Raw genomic sequence first — 20,836 nt, forward strand, 5'->3', positions numbered from 1 at the left:
TCATAACTTGTAATCAGTTAATTACATAAATTCCCTATGACTCAGTAATTCCTTTCCTACATGTATATACAATAGAATGTATGAAAGTGCGCTCCAACAGCATCATTCATAACAGCAAAATTTGGAAACAACTAAAATGCAGTATATTCAAAAAGGTGAATAGTATATAGTAATGAAAATAAAGAAACTACACTTATGAATCTCAAACATAATGTTGAACAAAATAAATCAGACACAAAATAATGTGTACCGTATGATATTTTTATGAAATTCAAAACAGCAGGAGAACCAGATGACAGTGCTTAGGGACAGAGGTGTAGGTGCTGTAGCCCATAAAAAAGAGCAGGAGAGTGGGTGCCACGAACATCAAGAGAGCATAAACTCTGAGGAGAAGGGTAAAGACGAGGAGGGGCACAAGACAGGATCTGGGCTAAGGGCGAGGCTTGACTTGTGACCTGCGTGGTAGCAGAAATAAACCCAAAAAGATCAGCAATCAAGTAAATGACAAAGATTAATTTCACCTTTAAGAAGGAGACTCTCAAATGAGGTCAAATTAAGTCTACCTCCATGCTGACTGCACAAGACCACCTAAAACACGCTAACTCTAAGAGACTGGAAACAAGACGATATGAAAAGAAGAGGAAGAAAGCGAAGAGGGAGGGAGCCAATACAGTCATGCAAACAGCAAACAAAACAGCCCTTTAGGAGAAAGAGGCAACCACAGATAGCTTCAGCGTGAAAAAAGAACCACACACCAAGATTTCACCATTTTAACCTGTTATTCACCCAGACAGCCTTAAAAGATGTAAAGCAAAACCAGCAATATTTATAAGGCAAAGAGGACAAATACGTATGCACAGTAGGAGATTTTAACTGATATTAGAAATTGATATATTAAGCACACAAAAAATTAATAACAACTCAGAAGAATTTAAGAATATAATTAACGAGGGGTTGATCTAATGGGCATACATAGAGTCCTCTACCTAAATCCTGAGAAAACATTTTCAAGCACACATGGAATATTCAGAAAAATTTAACCATGTATTAATATAACTGATTAATAAGGAATCCTAATAATATAGACCATGATCTCCAACTATAATAGCATTAAATTAAAAGTCAGTATGATTAAAGGTAATCCAAGAGATATGTTTGCATATTTATAAACACTTCTAAACAATTGAGGGTTGAAAACAGAAACAATGAAAATCAGATAGTACCTAAAATTGAGCTAATATAACTAACATTTCAAAATCTAGAGCAGTAATTAGAAGTTTCCAGCACATATCAGAGCAGAATAATAAAAACTGATGGGTAATAACCCAACTTAGGAAGGTAGAAAAGTAACCATGGAGAAAGCAGGAAAAACTAGATTTGTGGTCGCAATCAGCAGCATTGTGTGATGAAGTCTCAGTGGCTCTTTGAGGGCCGCCTGGCAATCAGGTGGAACAGGGCTGTCCCCCTTCCTTCCCTCAAGGAGGCTGGCTGAGTAAGGCTCAGATTCCCACAAGGTCACCAGGTGAGACCAGCACAGAAATGCAGCTCCCTGAAGCAGGTGGCACCCAAGCTCAAGATCTCCAGACACGTGTTGGCAGGGCTCAGAAGAGGCTGAGAAAATGCAGAGCACACCACACTGACGTGCACCCCACCTCATCAAGGCATCTGTACTCCACTTCCAAGGACAAGAACCCAGGAGAACAACATGTCTCAACTTACTGACAGATGCCTGTAATTCAGGACACTGTGGTGTTTGCCATCACCACCTTTCAATACACAGAACATCTCTAGGGGAATAGATAATCTGAAAAGAGCAGAAGCCTCTAGGAAGACACAGAGGATGGTGAGCAGACAGTTTGTGCCTTTAAACTTTTATCATATGTACCACAGCATTAAGTAATCAAATATATACCACACACACATATATAAATAGCAGTAATTAATGAAACAGACAAAGTGAAAAGACAGACAGACATTTTAAAAATTAAAAAGCTCTTCTTTGAAAAGACAAAATTGACACACTTCTAGCAAAACCGGCTAAAAAAAAAAGAAAGAAAAAGCACAAATATGAGGAATAAAAAGCGTTGTATCTACAGATATGGTAGGAAATGAAAAGAGACTGCTGACACACAACTTCATACCAATAAGTGACAATTTCTAAGAACATAATTTACCAAACCTAACTTAAAAAGAAACGGAAAACCTCTTATCCATTAAAGAAATTGGACCAGAAAAGTTTTAAATTCACCAGGAGACATGCATGGCTGTGAAGGAAGCAGGAGAAGACGGTGACAGATGGGAGGACAAGGTCAAAGGTAGTTATTTTTAAAAAATGGACAACTCTAGAGCATTTGCATTCTCCTGGGCATGAGCCAGGACAGAAGAAAAGATTTGTGATGCATAAGAGGAAAAGAATAACCAAAGCAACAAAGCCTTGGAGAGAATGAAAAGGGATGACACCTGCCAGTCCCAGTGAGGCAGGCCTCCCTCATCTGTGGGGGTAGGAGAAGATCAAGGGTCTGAGCATCAGCTTCCAGCTTTTCCCTGAAGTGTGATGGTCAACAGCTGGGCTGAGCGGGAAAAAGACTGTGGGGAGTGTGGGAAGAGAGGAGAAAGAAAAGTTTGTGCCACCTCAGCGTTTGGTAACGAAGTCAGAAACAACACCCTAAATGCCCATCCATAGCCTAGAAGCACAATGTCAGGAGGAAGCATTAAGTTGAGGCTGGCAGTCTTCTCCAGTAATCTGTATTCTACAAGTGGAGGGAGAGGGTAGCGTTGAACCAGGTCCCAGGCAAAGGGGTTAGGGTGTTTTGCAAGGGAGCAATGACAATGCTGAGTCATAGAATTCAGGCTATTCCAGGAGAACAGTGAGGTCAAAGGGACCTGACAGTGGGAAAGCAATGGAGGAGGTCAAAGAACTATGGCAATGGAGGACACTCAGGCAAGTGAGCCAGACAGATAGCAATCAAGCGAAATGTTTGAAACGAAGACTTCTTAGGTGTCTGGGCATGACAAGGTCTACGGACGGAAGAAGAGGTCTCTGGAGAAATCTACAATGTGGAACTGTGAGGCAGGGTGTCAGGAGAAATTTCTACTGATATTCTGCCATGACTTCTGATAAGAGAATGCTTATCTAGAAGAGAGCAATTCAGTTCCACTTCCGCTCACAGTGACTCAGAGCTCTTACCCTGCCGATGAGAAACAATGGGATAATCTAAAAACTCATAACTCTGGGCCCAGCAAAGAGCTGAAATGACCAGATGAGCTGGATAAGTGCAATGAGCAACTCTAAGGACACAGGGACACATGCTGTTTCACCTTTGGCAGAGGAAAGCAGAAAGAAACCATAAAAGTAGGTCAAGGAAGCTAAACTTGTAATGAGTTCTTAGAGATTGAGTGTAGCCAGTGTGACCTTGCTGGGCCTGACACTTGGAGGAAGCAGAACCCTTTGCTGGGACGGCAGGCACCCTCTATCAGGAGCCCAGGCCTGATCCACTGAGAGAAGAGGACCAACCCCTCCAACCCTGGAAGAAAGGCCCAGGACCCACACGGACACAGACAGAGGTCAGTCACCATGAGGAGGGGTGCGGGGAGGGTCTGTCCCACCCAAGATCCAGACAGATACAAGCAGAGTCTGTCTGCCATGGGGTAGGGGCAGGATTACCAGGAAAGCTGCACCTGACACCTAGACATAAGGCTGCCCAAGATTCCCTGGACAGGGAACCGAGAAAGTGCCACAGTGGGAGGCCTGTACTGAGTAGGAAGTAACGGCATCCCACGACCACACCAATGGGGCCAGAATGTGAAGAGGGACCTCTCCCCAGCCCACGCAAACACCAGGACACAGCACACACTGCTAGAAAGAGGAGTCTGTAGGGCAACAAGAGCAAAGCTGGGCCAGCTCCAGTGCTGACCAGAATGACCCGATCTCACAGGCACACAGGAGGGCAACCACTTCTGAATAAACGCATCCACCTCAGCCCCATGGTCTCCTACACGCACTGTCTGGCATTCTACCAAAGAGTACGAGAGAGACAGAAAGCAAGAATCAACAAAACTTAAGGAAGAAATAACACCAATTCTACACAAACTCTTCCAGAAAAGAGAAGAAGCAGGAATCCATCTTAACTCATTTTCTGAGGCCCTGAAAGACACTAAAGGCAAGACGACTACACGCAGACATCCTTTATGAGCACAGGCGCAAAAATCCTTAACCAAACACTAGCAAATCACTCCAGCAACATGTAAAAAGGATGCCTACAGAAAGACTTGTACAAGAACATTCATAGCTGCTTTACGCAAAATAATCCCAATATGGAAACAACTCAAAGGTCCGTCAACGGTGAATGGACAAACTGTGGTATATATCTGCAATTTATTTGGCAATAAAAAGGAACAAATTACTGATGCATGACTCTCACAAGCATTATGCCAAGTTAAAGAAGTCTAGGTGACAATGCAAAAAGCAAAGCTGTGGGGACAAAATTCAGGTCAGTGGTTACAAGGGTCTGAGGGGAAGGGAAGGGTATTGCTTACCAAGGTGAACAAGGGAACTTTTGGGGGTGATGCAAACATTCTATTTCTTAATTGTAGTAGTGATAGTTATACACTGTATACATTTGTCAAAACTCATCGAACTAAACAGACTTTAAAAAGATGAATTTTATTGGCTGTAAACTATATCATATATTTTTTAAAAGGCCAGCAATTTTAACCAGTTTGAACAAAGAGGCCAACTTTACAAAAGTAAAAGAAGGTCTAAGTCTACAAATAGGGGCCAACATTACACCTCTGTGGTCCCCAGGGTCACCGTTTTTATGAGGAGAGAAAGCCTCATCTGACAATCTGACAATGGGAGATAGGAAATGAGACACCCCCTGGCAAGACTAATGATGGGAGATGACAGGTATTTCCACTTGCCTCCAAAACCAGGAGGAACAGCAGCAACCCTTTCCCAAAGGCACAGCCAGGCTAAACCAGAAGAGCAGGACAGAAATAGGAAGAGAACACAGCAAAGTTTAGAAGCAAAGAAATGCTTTACCTGGGGGAAGACTCAAGAACGCTGACTTCAAGTGAACAGGGAGCAAATGAGTATCAGTAACACGAAATAGCTTCCCATTAATAAATGGGAAAAAGACCAAATACTTTAAGTGGACACAAAAAGGAAATAAAAGTACAATAATAAAATGATAAAAGCAAAAAGATCTGAGGGTGAAAAAACTTTAGATGGACTATGCCATCGTTTTAATCCCTAAGGAGAGGGTTCCAAGGTCTACTCAGGTCTTTCTTCATTCATTTACTTATTCATTAATACAAATATTTTGGGTGCCTAAAATATGCCAGGCTAGGCTCTGTACTTGGTAAGAAAATATACAAAAATAGCTGCCCTTGTGGAATGTATATCCCAGTGAAGAAGGACAAACAATATGAATAAGTACAACACATGGTGTATTTCAAAGAAGTGCTAAGGAGGAGAGTACAGCAGGAAAAAGGGGCATGTGGGAGGAGGCAGAGTGAGAAATCAATTTCTATTCTGACAAACAACGGGATTTTGAGGTTTAGCTATTCAAGCACCACTAGAGAAACCGGCACGTGAGTTGGGGTGCTGCCTTCAAAGAAACGCTAAAACAGAAGTCACTGGCTAAGTGGCAGACAGCAATGAGACAGATGAGACCCAGAAAGGCAAAGACTTATGCCATGCAGCACCAAAACATTTGCCAAACTGTCACGGGGACTACCCTGGAAAGCAGTCCCACGTTGGAAAACAAAACGTAGTAGTGGATGCTGGTGTTGGCAGCCGCATGGAACAAGGTATCAGAAGAAAGACAACAGCTCAGGAAACAACCAGCTGCTTATAAGCAGAAATCAAAGGAACAGAAGAGCCTCAGAATGTGCGGCCTCAAATGGTTGCAAAAGCCAACTCCTTCTAGAAGCCAAGGAGCAGATTTGAAAGCCCTTTCAAAACCAGAGCAAATTTACATATATTATAAATCAATGTTACCTCAATAGAAAAAAAAAAAAAAAGACTTAAAAAAGAAAAAAAAAAAAGAACCAGGGCCCAGTAAGACACAGTCTGGGCCAAAGATCAGATTAAGGCTGTGACCTTGCCACGCAAGCCTGACGGCCTCAAGAACGCCTCCAATCAGCTGAGGCATGAAATCAAGGAAAAAAGGCCAGGAAACCCAGACTTGAGAATTGCACCTGGGAAAGAATTTTAGGTGAATTACCAGCACATGGAATTGTCTAAAACCAAACATATAAAAAGCCTCCTAGCCTCTCAGCAAACTGCATCGCCAAAGAAATCTAGAGACCAGACTAAAAAAGCCCGAACACCTTGGGACCCCCAAGCTTGCTGACCACGTCGTCCCCTACTACCTACTGCACGTGTGGCCAGGAAGACCAGGAGGAAGGTCCCAGTGGAGGGAGCGAGGGGCCAGAAGATGGCGCAGGAGGAAGTTCCTTCCAGAAAGCAGACTCAAATTAATTATTTCACTGCCCAATTAGTTCTGTAAACCCTGGGGTAAGAAAGCCGATGAGCCCGTGCTCTCTGCAGTGTGCACTCACCGCTGGCTGGTCGAGGCTGCCATGCCTCTCCTCCTTCTCCACGGTCCGCCGGCAGTCCGGGCATACCCACAGTGGCAGGTGGAGCACGCTGTTGCCCTTGGGAGCCATAGAAAGAGCCAATTTGCTTGCAGTCTTAATTCCACTCTCTAAGAATGAAGAATCTTTCCGCTCACTTCTGCACAGAAGACAATAATCCCCAGCGGGGTAGGGTGGTGTTCTATGATTCATGCCAAAATTAAAAGGAGTCTGGAATAGAAAAAAAAATTCTATTTTTAAAACATGATCCACAAAGCCAAGATCATTAAAAAATATTATATATAGTTCTAAAACTACAATGCATATGTATGTTTACATAGAGAAACATCAAATGGGGAATTTGTTGCATAAAACTGCATCTAGTGTTCTAGAAACTCATAATATTTCAAACAAAATAGTAATGCTATAAAGAACATCTTAGCAGGAGTTAGAAAATTTCCAATTAACCCCTTCACCTAGACTTCCGTATTACTTCTCCCCACCTGCTGGAAAGTGTCAGTCTCAATTTGCAGACTGGGAACATACCATCAACAAAGTTTAAAGCTACTATTCTGGAGATGTCTACACAGTAGGGCTCAGGCCCTAAGTGGCAATCCTTGCTTAAGTGCGTCTGCAGATGTTAACCACCACTGAGGTGGGCTGTCCAAGTTCTAGAGTCTAGGTAAACATCCAGGAGCCGGATGGCAGCCAAATATCCAAGACCCAGCCTCCCTTCCAGCTCAGCAGCAATTATGCTGACTTAATCTCCAGCTAACCAATTTCAAAGTCCACTTTTTCAAATAGGTTCTAAACTGTAGGGTGAGGGTGGGGGTGGCAGCCTCAGAGGTAGGAGGAGAGGTAAGGTTATTACCCTAGATCCTCCCCAAAAGATTATCAACCAACCTACCAGAAAAGTAAAATTAGCCTTAAAAGCACACAAACAGGCTCCCAGGTTTAAAACAGGACTACAGTCAGAAGGCCAGCAAGCAGCGGCCAAGATTTTAACCTAAATCAGGGTGAGTCCAAGGTGGGTCATCTGCACCTTAGAGGAACTATCCTGCAAATCCTGAAGATAGGTTCAAGAGAGGCACACCTGGGAAACAGGTGAGCAGGGAAGCTAGGCATGGCCATCCAGTGGCAGGCACAGCTCCAAGGTTCCAAGCCAGAGCACACGTGGGGTTGAGCTAACAGAAACCCCCCAGGCGTCTCTCGCCATCTGGAATGCCCCTGCTGAGATACACATCAGGTAGGAAGGCGAACTAGGACCTGTGCCAAGGCTATTCTGGCTGGAACTTCAGGATATTTTACAAAGTCTCCAGTTCCACCCAGAGGTTCCTCTGATGCCCACTCAGCCCTGCCCAGCCAGAAGGCCAGTTCTTCCCTCAGCCTGTGGCTCTCTCCCTGGTCTCCCGCACTGAGGCTCACATACACCCAGCTGAGACCCGAATGCTAAGGAAAAAACAAAAAACAGTCCCATGAAGATGTGGGAGAAAAATACTGCAAGCAGAGGAACAACAAGTGCAAACATGGGCATGGTGAAGGGACAGCATGGAGGCTGAAGCCGCGGGAGCAAGTGGCCAGGGCAGGGGCTGCTCACCCAGGCTGTGGGACGTGGGAAGAGGCTGAAGGTTTCTCCAAAGAGGAGGGCATGACACAATTTTCAACTTAAAAAGAAACTTTGTTGTGTGAAAAATGAACTCTGGAGAAGAAACACTGTAAGGAAGGCTGTTCCAGGCAGTTCCAGGAGCGGGCAGGAGCCATAAAGGAGCAGCACAGTCAGACTCAGGGGTGTTGACCACAGAGCCAGAGGACTCGCCAATGGACTCAAGGGAGTGATGAGGACGGACCCAACTGCCTGGGCAGTGGGCATGTCAACAGAGATGCTGGACACAAGACGGCAGGCTGGGGCAGTGGAAAGAACCAGGGGTTTGCTTTGGATGTTGTACACATGAAGAGCAGGTGAAACATCCAAACAAGGTCGGGGGATGTTTGTTTTTGCATGAGTAAGACACTGGGGGAATAGGCTGCAACTGGATATCTAATTTGGGATCACCAGTACATATGGTACGTAAAGCTGTGAGATGATCCATGGAGAGAGGGTAGACAATGTCCTGAACAAGAGTCCAAACTTCTCGACGCTTGACCAATATGCTCAAGAATGAAGTTAGTCCTCTCAAGAAGACAAAATTCTACTCTCTACACCTTTTCCGGACAAAGTAAATAACAGGTTACTACAAAACACACACGTGCGTACACAACACCTGACTGAAATTCAAATTAGCTAGATGCTAACACCCCACCACATGGTTACTCTCCTAACTATCTGTGATTAAATGTGAGGTACAAATATAAATTCCATTGATTCTTTTAAAAACATTTTATAGTTGTACTGAAATATAACTGAGGTACAATAAGCTGAAAATATCTAGAGTTTGCAATTTGAAGTTTTGACTATGTATACACCTGTGAAACCATCACGATAATCAAGATAATGAACATTACACCATTACCCCCCAAGTTTCCTTGTGCCGCTGTGTACCTACCCCCTTTCTCTTTGCTCCTTTCTCCTCCAACCCTACCCCATTCACAGGCGACCACTGAACTGAGTTCCGTCTCTACAGATTACTGTACAATTCGTAGAAATGTATATAAATGATACCACACAACGTATTCTCCTTTGTCTGGCTTCTTTTCCCTAGTATTGCTATTTGGAGATGACTCCCCTATGTTATCAGAAGTTTGTTCCTGTTAATTACTGAGTAGTATTTCAGTATGTGGTAAGCCACAACTTTTTTTATCCATTTTCTCATTTGGAGACATTGGAGTTGTCTCCAGTTTGAGGTTATTACAAATAATAGTTGTAATGAACATTCAGGTTCAAACCTTGGTGTCGACATATGCTTTTGCTTCTCTTGCATAAATATCAAGGAACACAATGACTGGATTGTATGGTAGGTGCATGTCTAACTTTTAAAAAACTGCCAAACTTCCGCCAAAGAGCAATGTTGGAGGGTTCCAGTTAATCCACATCCTCATCAACGTCGTGAGTCATTTCAATTGTCGCTATTGTAATGAGTGTGTGGTATTGTCTCACTGTGGTTTTCCCTAATAATTAATTATGTTAAGTAACTTTTCACAGGCATATATAGTATCTATTTAAATCTTTGGGGCGGCTGAAAGTTTATCAATGTTGTTATTATTAAAAGAATCAGCTTTTGGTTTTATGGATTTTCCATATTTAAGAAAATTTTGTTTCACTGATTTTTGCTTTTATGTTATTATTTCCTTTCTTTGGGTATAATTGGCTTTTTGATTTTCTACTTTCTTAAGGTGAAAGCATAGGCCATTGGGCCCTTTCTCTTTCATAAAGAGGTGGTTAGAGCTATAAATTTCTCTATAAGCAGTGCTTTGGCTGCATTTTACAAATTTTAATATGTTGTGCTTTCATTCTATTTCAGTTCAAGGTACTTTCTGATTTCCCTCTTGATTTCTTCTTTGACTCATGGGTTGTTTAAAGTGTGGTTTAGTTTCCTAATATTTGTAGTTTTCTAAATATCTTTCTGTTATTGCTTTCTAATGTAACTCCACTGTAGTGAGAGAAAATACTTTGTACAATTTTAATTCTTCCAAACATAGAGACTTTTTCTATGGCCCAGAACATGGTCTATTGTGGTAAATGTTCAACGTCTACTTAAAAGAATGTGTATGTATGCTGCTGCTGTTGAACAGAGTGTTCTATAAACGTCTGTTAGGTCAAGTTGGTTGATGGTGTCATCCAAGTCTTTTATGATCTTATTCATTTTCTATTGTTCTATAATTCCTGAGAGAGGTATTATAATCTTCAACCATAATTATGGATTTGTTAGTTTGTCCTTGAAGTTCTATCAGTTTTTCTCCCACATATTTTGGAAGTTTTGTTGTTAAGTGCAAAAACATTTAGGATTATTATGTCCTCTTGATGAACTGATCTACTGTATCAGTATGAGATAATTCTCTTTAGCCCTGGTGATATTCTTTGCTTTGGTATCTATTTGTCCGATACTAACAGCCACTCCAGCTTTCTTTTCACTTACATAAGCAAGGCATATCTTTCCCTATGACTTCACTTTTTGCCTACTTGCATCTTTATATTTAAAGCAAGTTATCTGCAGAAAGCACATGTTGAACTTTTTCCCCAATCTCACAATTTTTTAAAAATTGGGATGTTTAGACCATTTACACTAAATACAATTACTGATATGGCTTGGTTAATTAAACCTACCATCTTATTCTTTATTTTTCTATTGACCCATTTGTTTTTTGTTCCCTTTCTCCTCTTTTTAAAAAATTGAGTAATTTTTTTAATTCTATTTTATCTCTTTCGTTGACTTGTGAGCTATACCTCTTTTCTTTTTGAAGTAGCTGCTTTAGTGTGTACAGTGTACATTTTTACCTTTTCACAATCACACATCAAATAAGACTTTATCACTAAACATGTAAGAACCTTACATTTCCCCTCTCCTGGCCTGTACGTTATTGTTGTCATACAATTTACTTGTACATATAAGCCTCACAATTCATTGCTATTGTCACTTTAAACAGACAAGTATATTTTTAAAGCAATTTTTAAAAATATTTGGTGCTGGCCCCGTGACCAAGTGGTTAAGTTGGTGCGCTCTGCTGCAGGTGGCCCAGTGTTTCATTGGTTCGAATCCTGGGCGCACACATGGCACTGCTAATCAAACCACGCTGAGGCAGCGTCCCACATGCCACAACTAGAAGGACCCACACCAAAGAATATACAACTGTGTACTGGGGGCTTTGGGGAGAAAAAGGAAAACAATAAAATCTTTAAAAAAAAAATTTACTCATATATTGACAATCTCCAGTGCTTTTCATTTCCTTGCATAGATTCAGATTTCCCTCTCGTGTCTTTTTTTCTTCTGCCTGAGGACTTGCTTTAAGATTTCTTGTGATGAAGATTTGCTGGTCATGAATTATTTCAGATTTTTTTTTAATTAAGATTATGATAGTTTACAACCTTGTGAAATTTCAGTTGTACATTATTGTTAGTCATGTTGTAGGTACACCAATTCACCCTTTGTGCCCTTCCCCCACCCCCCTTTCCCCTGGTAACCACCAATCAGTTCTCTTTGTCTATGTTAACTTCCACCTATGAGTGGAGTCACACAGAGTTCGTCTTTCTCTGTCTGGCTTATTTCGCTTAACATAATACCCTCAAGGTCCATCCATGTTGTTGTGAATGGGATGATTTTGTCCCTTTATATGGCTGAGTAGTATTCCATTGTATATATATACCATATCATCTTTATCCAATCATCAGTTGCTGGGCACTTAGGTTGGTTCCACGTCTTGTCTATTGTAAATAATGCTACGACGAACATAGGGTGCATGGGACTTTTGGAATTGCTGATTTCAAGTTCTTAGGACAGATACCCAGTAGTGGGATGGCTGGGTCATAAGGTATTTCTATTTCTAACTTTTTGAGAAATCTCCATACTGTTTTCCATAGTGGCTGCACCAGTTTGCATTCCCAACAACAGTGTTTGAGGGTTCCTTTTGTGACACAATCTCTCCAACATTTGTCACTCTTGGTTTTGGATATTTTTGTCATTCTAACAGGTGTAAGCTGATATCTTAGTGTAGTTTTGATTTGCATTTCCCTGATGATTAGTGATGATGAGCATCTTTTCATGTGTCTATTGGCCATCCTTATATCTTCTTTGGAGAAATGTCTGTTCATGTTCCCTGCCCAGTTTTTGATCAGGTTGTTTGATTTTTTGTTGTTGAGCTGTGTGAGTTCTTTACATATTATGGAGATTAACCATTTCTCAGATAAATAACTTGTAAACATTTTTTCCCAATTAGTGGGCTGTTTTTTTGTTCCAATCCTGTTTTTCTTTGCCTTGAAGAAGCTCTTTGGTCTGATGAAGTCCCATTTGTTTATTCTTTCTATTGTTTCCCTTGTCTGAGGAGTTACGGTGTCCGAAAAGATTCTTTTGAAACTGATGCCAAAGACTGTACTGTCTATATTCTCTACTAGAAGACTTATTATTTCAGGCCTAATCTTTAGGTCTTTGATCCATTTTGAGTTTATTTTTGTGAATGGTGAAAAGGAATGGTCAATTTTCATTCTTTTACATGTGGCTGTCCAGTTTTCCCAGCACCATTTGTTGAAGAGACTTTCTTTCCTCCATTGTAGGCCCTCAGCTCCTTTGTACAAGATTGGCTGTCCATAGATGTGTGGTTTTATTTCTGGGCTTTCAATTCTGTTCCATTGATCTGTGCACCTGTTTTTGTACCAGTACCATGCTGTTTTGATTACTGTAGCTTTGTAGTATGTTTTGAAGTCAGGGATTGTGATGCCTCCAGCTGTGTTCTTCTTTCTCAGGATTGCTTTAGCAATTCGGGGTCTTTTGTTGCCCCATATGAATTTTAGGATTCTTTGTTCAATTTCTGTAAAGAATGTCATTGGAATTCTGATTGGGATAGCGTTGAATCTGTAGATTGCTTCAGGTAGAATGGACATTTTAAGTATGCTTATTCTTCCAATCCATGTGCATGGAATGTCTTTCCATCTCTTTATGTCGTCATCAATTTCTTTCAAGAAAGTCCTGTAGTTTTCATTGTATAGATCTTTCACTTCCTTGGTTAAATTTATCCCAAGGTATTTTGTTCTTTTTGTTGCGATCATGAATGGGATTGAGTTCTTGAGTTCTTTTTCTGTTAGTTCATTGTTAGCGTATAGAAATGCTACTGATTTATGTATGTTGATTTTATACCCTACAACTTTGCTGTAGCTGTTGATTGTTTCTAATAGTTTTCCTATATGTAAGATTCTTTGGAGTTTTCTATATATAAGATCATGACATCTGCAAACAGCAAGAGTTTTACTTCTTCATTGCCTATTTGGATTCCTTTTATTTCTTTTTCCTGCTGAATTGCTCTGGCCAATACCTCCAGTACTATGTTGAATAAGAGTGGTGAAAGTAGGCACCCTTGTCTTGTTCTGTTCTCAGAGGGATGGCTTTCAGTTTTCATCCGTTGAGTATGATGTTGGCTGTGGGTCTGTCATATATGGCCTTTATTATGTTGAGGTACTTTCCTTCTATACCCATTTTATTGAGGGTTTTTATCATAAATGGATGTTGGATCTTGTCGAATGCTTTCTCTGCATTTATTGAGATGATCATGTGGTTTTTGTTTCTCATTTTGTTAATGTAGTGTACCATGTTGACTGTCTTGTGGATGTTGAACCATCCCTGTGTCCCTGGTATAAATCCCACTTGATCATGGTGTATAATCTTTTTGATGTATTGCTGTATTCGGTTTGCCAGAATTTTGTTGAGGATTTTTGCATCTATGTTCATGAGTAAAAGTTACCTGTAGTTTCCTTCCTTGTGTTGTCCTTGTCAGGTCTGGGGATCAGGGTGATGTTGGCTTCATAGAATGTGTTAGGGAGTGCTCCATCTTCCTCTATTTTCTGGAATAGTTTGAGAAAGATAGGTATTAAATCTTCTTTGAATCTTTGGTAGAATTCTCCAGAGAAGCCGTCTGGTCCTGGACTCTTATTTTGGGGGAGGTTTTTGATTACTGTTTCTATTTCTTTACTTGTGATTGGTCTATTCAGATTCTCTATTTCTTCCTGACTCAGTTTAGGGAGGTTGTAAGAGTCTATGAATCTATCCATTTCTTCTAGGTTGTTCAATTTGTTGGCACATAGTTTTTCATAGTATTCTCTTATGATCCCTTGTATTTCTTTGGTATCCATTGTGATTTCTACTCTCTCATTTCTAATTTTATTTATTTGAGACTTCTCCCTTTTTTCCTTAGTGAGTCTGGCTAAAGGTTTGTTGATTTTGTTAATTTTTTCGAAGAACCAAGTCTTTGTTTCATTGATCCTTTCTACTGTCTTTTCTGTTTCAATATCATCTATTTCTGCTCTAATTTCTATTATTTCCCTCCTTCTACTGACTTTGGGCTTTGTTTGTTCTTCTTTTTCTAATTCTGTTAGGTGTCATTTGAGGTTGCTTATGTGAGATTTTTCTTGTTTATTGAGGTGAGCCTGTATTGCAATGAATTTCCCTCTTAGGACTGCTTTTGCTGTGTCCAAGATGAGTTGGTATGGCGTGTTTTCATTTTCATTTGTCTCCAGATAATATTTGATTTCTTCTTTAATTTCTTCAAAAATCCATTGTTTGTTCAGTAGCATGTTGCTTAGTCTCCACATTTTTGCCCCTTTCCCAGCTTTATTCTTGCAGTTGATTTCTAGTTTCATAGCATTATGATCAGAAAAGATGTGTGATATTATGTCAACACTCTTGAATTTGTTGATGCTTGCTTTGTTTCCCAAGATATGGTCTATCCTTGAGAATGTTCCGTGCGTACTTGAGAAGAATGTGTAACCTGCTGTTTTGGATGAAGTGTTCTCTATATATCTATTAAGTCCATCTGGTCTAATTTTTCATTTCATTCTATAATTTCCTTGTTGATTTTCTGTCTGGATGAGCTATCCATTGCTGTTAATGGGGTGTTAAGGTCCCCTATTATTATTGTATTGTTGTTGATGTCTCCTTTTAGTTTTGTTAAGAGTTGCTTTACAAATTTTGGTGCTCCTGTGTTGGGTGCGTATATATTTTTAAGTGTTATGTCATCTTGGTGGAGTGTCCCTTTTATCATTATATACTGCCCCTCTTTGTCTTTCTTTATCTGTTTTACTTTGAAGTCTACTTTGTCTGATATAACTATGGTGACACCTGCTTTCTTTTGTTCATTATTAGCTTGGAGTATTGTCTTCCATCCCTTCACTCTGAGTCTGTGTTTGTCTTTGGGGCTGAGGTGTGTTTCCTGGAGGCAGCATATTGTTGGGTCTTGTTCTTTGATCCATCCTGCCACTCTGTGTCTTTTGATTGGAGAGTTCAATCCATTTACATTTAGAGTGATTATTGAAATGTGGGGGGGTCTACCACTGCCATTTTATGACTTGTTTTCCAGTTCTCTTGCATTTCCTATGTTTCTCGTCCCATGATTTTTGGATTACTAATTCAGGTAGATAAATTTCTGTATTGGCTTTCTTCTTACTTGTAATTTATGTCTTTATTCTTGTTATTTGTTTAGTGGTTACCAGGTGGTTTGTATAAAACATGTCATAGATGAGATAGTCCATTTTCTGATAGCCTCTTATTTCCTTAAATGAAAACATTCCATCCTTTTTCTCTTCCCCTTCTAGATTGTTATTGTCAGATTTTTTTTTTCCTCTTCCTTCTTGTGTTGTGAGTTTGTGGTTAAAATGACAGGATTACATTTATTCTTGGTGTTTCCCTTCCTTTTATCTTTAATGTTTTATTTAACTTTTGCTAACCTGTTCTGATGGAGAGCTGCTACTTTCTGTTATTGTCCTTCTACTTATCTCCTTTGCTCTGGGTTTTGTAACCCCTTTACTTTTTTTGATTTTTCAGGTATGAAGGTCTTCCTGAGCATTTCTTGAAGAGGAGGTCTTGTGGCAATGAATTCCCTTAACTTTTGTTTATCTGGGAAAGTTTTTATTTCTCCATCGTATTTGAAGGATATTTTTGCTGGGTAGAGTATTCTTGGCTGCAGGTTTTTGTCCTTCAGAGTTTTGAATATATCATTCCACTCTCTTCTAGCCTGTAAGGTATCTGCTGAGAAATCTGCTGATAGCCTTATGGGGGTTCCTTTGTAGGTTATTTTCTTCTGCCTGGCTGCCCTTAGTATTTTCTCTTTGTCGTTGACTTTTGCTAGCTTCACTACTGTATGCCTTGGGGTTTGTCTTCTTACACTGATAAAGTTTGGAGATCTATTAGCTTCTGTCACATGAAGTTCCATCTCTCTCCCCAGGTTTGGAAAATTCTCAGCCATTATTTCTTTGAACAGGCTTTCTGCCCCCTTCTCCTTCTCTTCTCCCTCTGGTATACCTATAATCCTTATGTTGCATCTCCTAATTGAGTCGGATAATTCTCAGAAAGTTCCTTCATGTTTTTTAGTCTTAGTTCTCTCTCCTCCTCTGTCTGCAGCATTTGTATATTCCTATCCTCCCAAATTGCTAATTCTGTCCTCCATAGTATCGACCCTACTGTTCAGAGAGTCCAGATTTTTCTTAATCTCCTCCATTGTGTTCTTCATCTCCAGTATTTCTGATTGGTTCTTCTTTATAGTATCAAGCTCTTTTATGACATTGCTCCTGAACTCGTTGAGTTGTTTATCTGTATTCTCTTTTAACTCGTTGAGTTTTTTAATAATGGCTGTTTTGAACTCATCGTCATTTAGGTTACAGATTTCATTGTCTTTGGGATTGGTTTCTGGGTACTTGTCATTTTCCTTCTGTTCTGGAGATTTAATATATTTTGTCATACTGCTTGATGGAGTTGATTTGTGCCTCCGCATAGAGAGAGAGTTTAGTTACTGCTTCCGCTTGTTTCTACTGGTGTGCGGTGGAGCAGCTGTTTAGACTGCACCGACCAGGCACCCTGTCAGCTGTTGCTGACTGGACCTGGGTCCCTCCTCGTAGTCACAGTGGTCCTGTGGGGTCCCTCGTCAGCTGTGGGGGCAATCGCAAGGGGGCTTTAGGCTACTGGTGCCTAGTGTTGCAGACCACCTAGACGTGCTCCCTCCTTGGGGTCTGCAGCGGTGTTACAGGCTTTCCTAGCGGCTGGCAGCGGGATCACCTATATTCACAACTGTGTCACTGTCAGAGCCCACAAAATCTCACTTATCCACTACAGGTCACGGCAGAGCTATCAGTATCTTCTGCAGTCCGTGGTTAGCTCACCTAGCTGTGCTACTTTTGCCCCAGGGCCTTCCAGCCTTGTGATTGCCAGTTGGGGCCTCTCCACTAGTGCTGTGCTCGGCTTTCACTGAGGCTGCTGTGGGACCATAGAGTTTCCCCCTGGGCCACGGAGCTGGGCCGCTGGAGCTCCACCCAGCCTGTGACCACTCCCACGGGATCTCTGAGTGCCCCTTGCCCCCCTGGGACACAGCCGGAGTCCGTGAGTTTGGCAGTGGCTCCTTTTCGGGAGCCTCCCGGCGTTCTGAATGCTGGGCGGGGCCTCTCCGCTAATGGCGAGTAGAGGACTTCCCTGCCACCGGTGCAGGACCCTGGAATTTCCCCTGGGCTTATGTGTAATTGCAGGGGGCTTAGGTAGGGCTGTAGTCACCTGTTTCCCCCGTCGCTCTGCTGGTGCGCGCATACTCCTGCCCTTGGTGCATGGAGACGCTATGGAGGAGTCTGCTGGAAGAAAGCCACCTGCAGGTACTAGGCTGTCCAGGGGTCCAGGGTAGGAGAGTTTTCACCTATCTCCACCTCCTCCCGGGGCGAAGTCTGTCAGCCTTCCGATGTATAGCAGCAGGGGTCTCTCAAGCATCCTGAGATGCTATATGGATATCCTTTGTTAACTGATGAATGTCCAATTAGTTGTAGATTCGAAGGGGGAGAGACAAAGACTACTCACTCCACCATCTTGGTGATGGCTCTCTTTCAGACTTTTTTGTCTGAAAAGTCTTCTCTCATCTGCATTTTTTAAAGATATTTTTGCTGATTTAGAATTCTCCTTGCATTGTTTTCCATGAGAAGTCTGCTATTAGTCTTATCTTTGTTTAATACATAAAGTTATCTTATTCTCTGACTGCATTTAAGTTTTCTTTTAATCACTCTTTACAACAACATAATTATTATGTGTCTTAGTGTCATTATCTTCATCTTTCTTGTACTTGAGGCTTATTAAGTTTCTTGGATTTGTGGTTTATAGTTTCCATCAAATATGGACATTTTTCAGGCATTATTCCTTCAAGTATTTTTTCTTATTCCCTATCCCTATTCTTTCTTTCAGAGACTCCAATTACACATATACATATAGTATGCCAAGTGAAGTTGTCTCACAACTCACTGATGCTCTGTTCATTTTTTTTTTTTTAATTTCATTCTTCTCCCTCATGGTTCTTTTTGGGTACTTTCTATTGCTATCTCTTAAAGTTCAGCAATCTTTTTTTCCCGCAGTGTCTAATCTGTTGCCAATCCTCATCTAACATATTTTCCATCTAAGACACTATAGTTTACAACTCTAGATGTTCACTTGGGTTTTCATACATTCTGTTTCTTCTTAACATGCTCACGGTTGCCTCTATCTTCTTCAATAGGCAAAATACAGCAATTAATAACTGTTTAAAGTCTTTGGCTAATAATTCTATCATATGTGTCATTTCTGAGTCCATTTCTACTTATTGATTTTGCTCCCCATTCTGGATTGTATTTGCTTGTTGCTTTCTTTGCATACCCAGTAATTTCCGACTAGATAGCAGACATCATGAATTTTACCCTCTTAGGTGCTGGCTATCTTTTTATTCCTTCAAATATTTCTGAACTTTGTTGTGGGCCATGGTTAGGTTATTTGGGAAGAATCTCTTCCTTTCAAGGCTTGCTTGCAAGCTCTAGGAGGCAAGATCAGAACTCCTTTAATCTTTCCCACTACTGAGGCAATACCCTTGTGAGCACACTATCTGTGTGTTATAAGATTTTCCTACTCTGGCTGATGGGAAACAAAAACTGTTTCAGGCCCTGTACGAGCTCCAGGGATTGTTCCACTACTCACTTCCAGGGTTCTTTCACCTGGGCTCAGAGTTTCCATACATGCATGCTCATCAGTACCCAGCAGAACCCTGTTTCTCCAGGGCTCTCTTTTTCTCTTTGTAGCTCTCTCTTCTCTGCTACTCCACCCTGGAAATTCACTTTGGCCTCCCCAAACGCTCAACTCAGGGAAACCACCAGGCTCTGTTTGGGCCACTCCTCTTTCCTTCCCAAGCCATGGCCTGCAAACTCTCTCCAGGTAATAAGCTTGGCCAATCCTAGGGCCCACCTAGTTTATTTTCTGTCTTTCAGGGATCAATGTCCTGGACTGCCTGTTGCCCAATGTTGGAAAACTGTTTTTTGAGATATTTTGTTCTTCACTGAGTTGTTCAAAGGAGGAGGATAAATCCAGTCCAATTATACTCACATTTTAAAAAAATAAATGCACCAGAATAAACACATTTAAGCAAGCGTTGTCCCCCAAATCCTATACACACATAGATAGATAAGATATATTTATATAAATATATACAATGTGCATATATATTAAATGTAAGGGACTAAGGTAACCCAGAAAGTTTTCCATAAGAGAATATACATATTTCTAAGATGGTAATATTGCTGAGAACACCACTAATAACTGAATCCTATGATGTAAAATATTTTACCCTTTCTGAGTAAATTGAATTTCTACTCTCAGGTAAAAGTTGTCATTTGTGGCCAGCGTGTACGTAATAAGAGACACCAATCACAGTATTCATTTTCTTACTAGGCTTATATTCTAGTTCTAAAAGTAATTCCCAAAAAGAAATGCCAAATTCAAAATGAAAAACTCAGACTTACTATTTCAAGTCTTTACAGATAAACTTCTTATCGACAGGAAAAAAACATGGCATTTTAGGGCACAAAAACACTAAAAGCAATAGCTTCTCAGGCGATAGTGGCACATCGCAGATCATACAGCCCAGTGAAGGCTAAAGCCAGGTTCTCACGTACAAAACACACATAACAAATGTGCCTGTTTTCGTGCCATTACCATCTTCTGCCCAGAACGCTACACAATTATCTCCTCCTGATGGTCCCCAGCATACAGGCCTGTGTGCTTTCCATATATCCTCTACCTCCTGTCAGGCTGATCCTGCTTACCGCACACATGACCAGAACATTGTTCTGCTTTGAACCCTTCAGTAGTTCCCATTGCCTAAAAGGATCAAGCATGACATACAAGGCGCTTGGTCACTTTGTCTCTGCATAATCACCTAGCTGAAACCCCTTACAATTCCAGACCCCTCCCCCATTCAAATATGGGGCCTTAGTACATGCCATTTCCCACACTGAAGTACCAATCTTCCCCTTCTTTACCAGGCAACTGTTAGGCATCCTTTCAAACCCCACTTTGGTACCATTCTTTTTCAGTGAATTTTGCTCTCTTCCAACTTGCTCCCTATCCCTCAACCAATACAAGCCACCACATAGCTTAATTACTCCAACTCCTGTACAACCTCTATACTTTACACAAACTATCTTATACTTTCACATGCCCATCTTCTCATGAGACACTCAACATTTTTTAAGTCCCATAAAGCACCCAGCATACAGCAGGCATCCAGTAAATGCTCACTAAAGGAATTGAAATGACTAACCCAAATCAGTAATTCACATTTGTCTTCTCTACTT

General features: G+C 41.0%; 1 protein-coding gene across 2 annotated transcripts in view; it reads right to left on the reverse strand.

Moving 5' to 3' along the window:
* The window catches only part of FAM193A (family with sequence similarity 193 member A), a 178,284-nt gene that overhangs the window by 107,669 nt on the left and 49,779 nt on the right, over positions 1-20,836 (reverse strand). For both annotated transcript variants that reach the window (XM_023638491.2, XM_070264037.1), the window contains one exon: positions 6,565-6,810. In XM_023638491.2, coding sequence (XP_023494259.2) covers positions 6,565-6,810 — 246 coding nt within the window. The remainder of the gene's footprint in view (positions 1-6,564; positions 6,811-20,836) is intronic.

Source organism: Equus caballus, chromosome 3, assembly GCF_041296265.1.
Source record: "Equus caballus isolate H_3958 breed thoroughbred chromosome 3, TB-T2T, whole genome shotgun sequence".
Taxonomy (NCBI): Eukaryota; Metazoa; Chordata; class Mammalia; order Perissodactyla; family Equidae; genus Equus; species Equus caballus.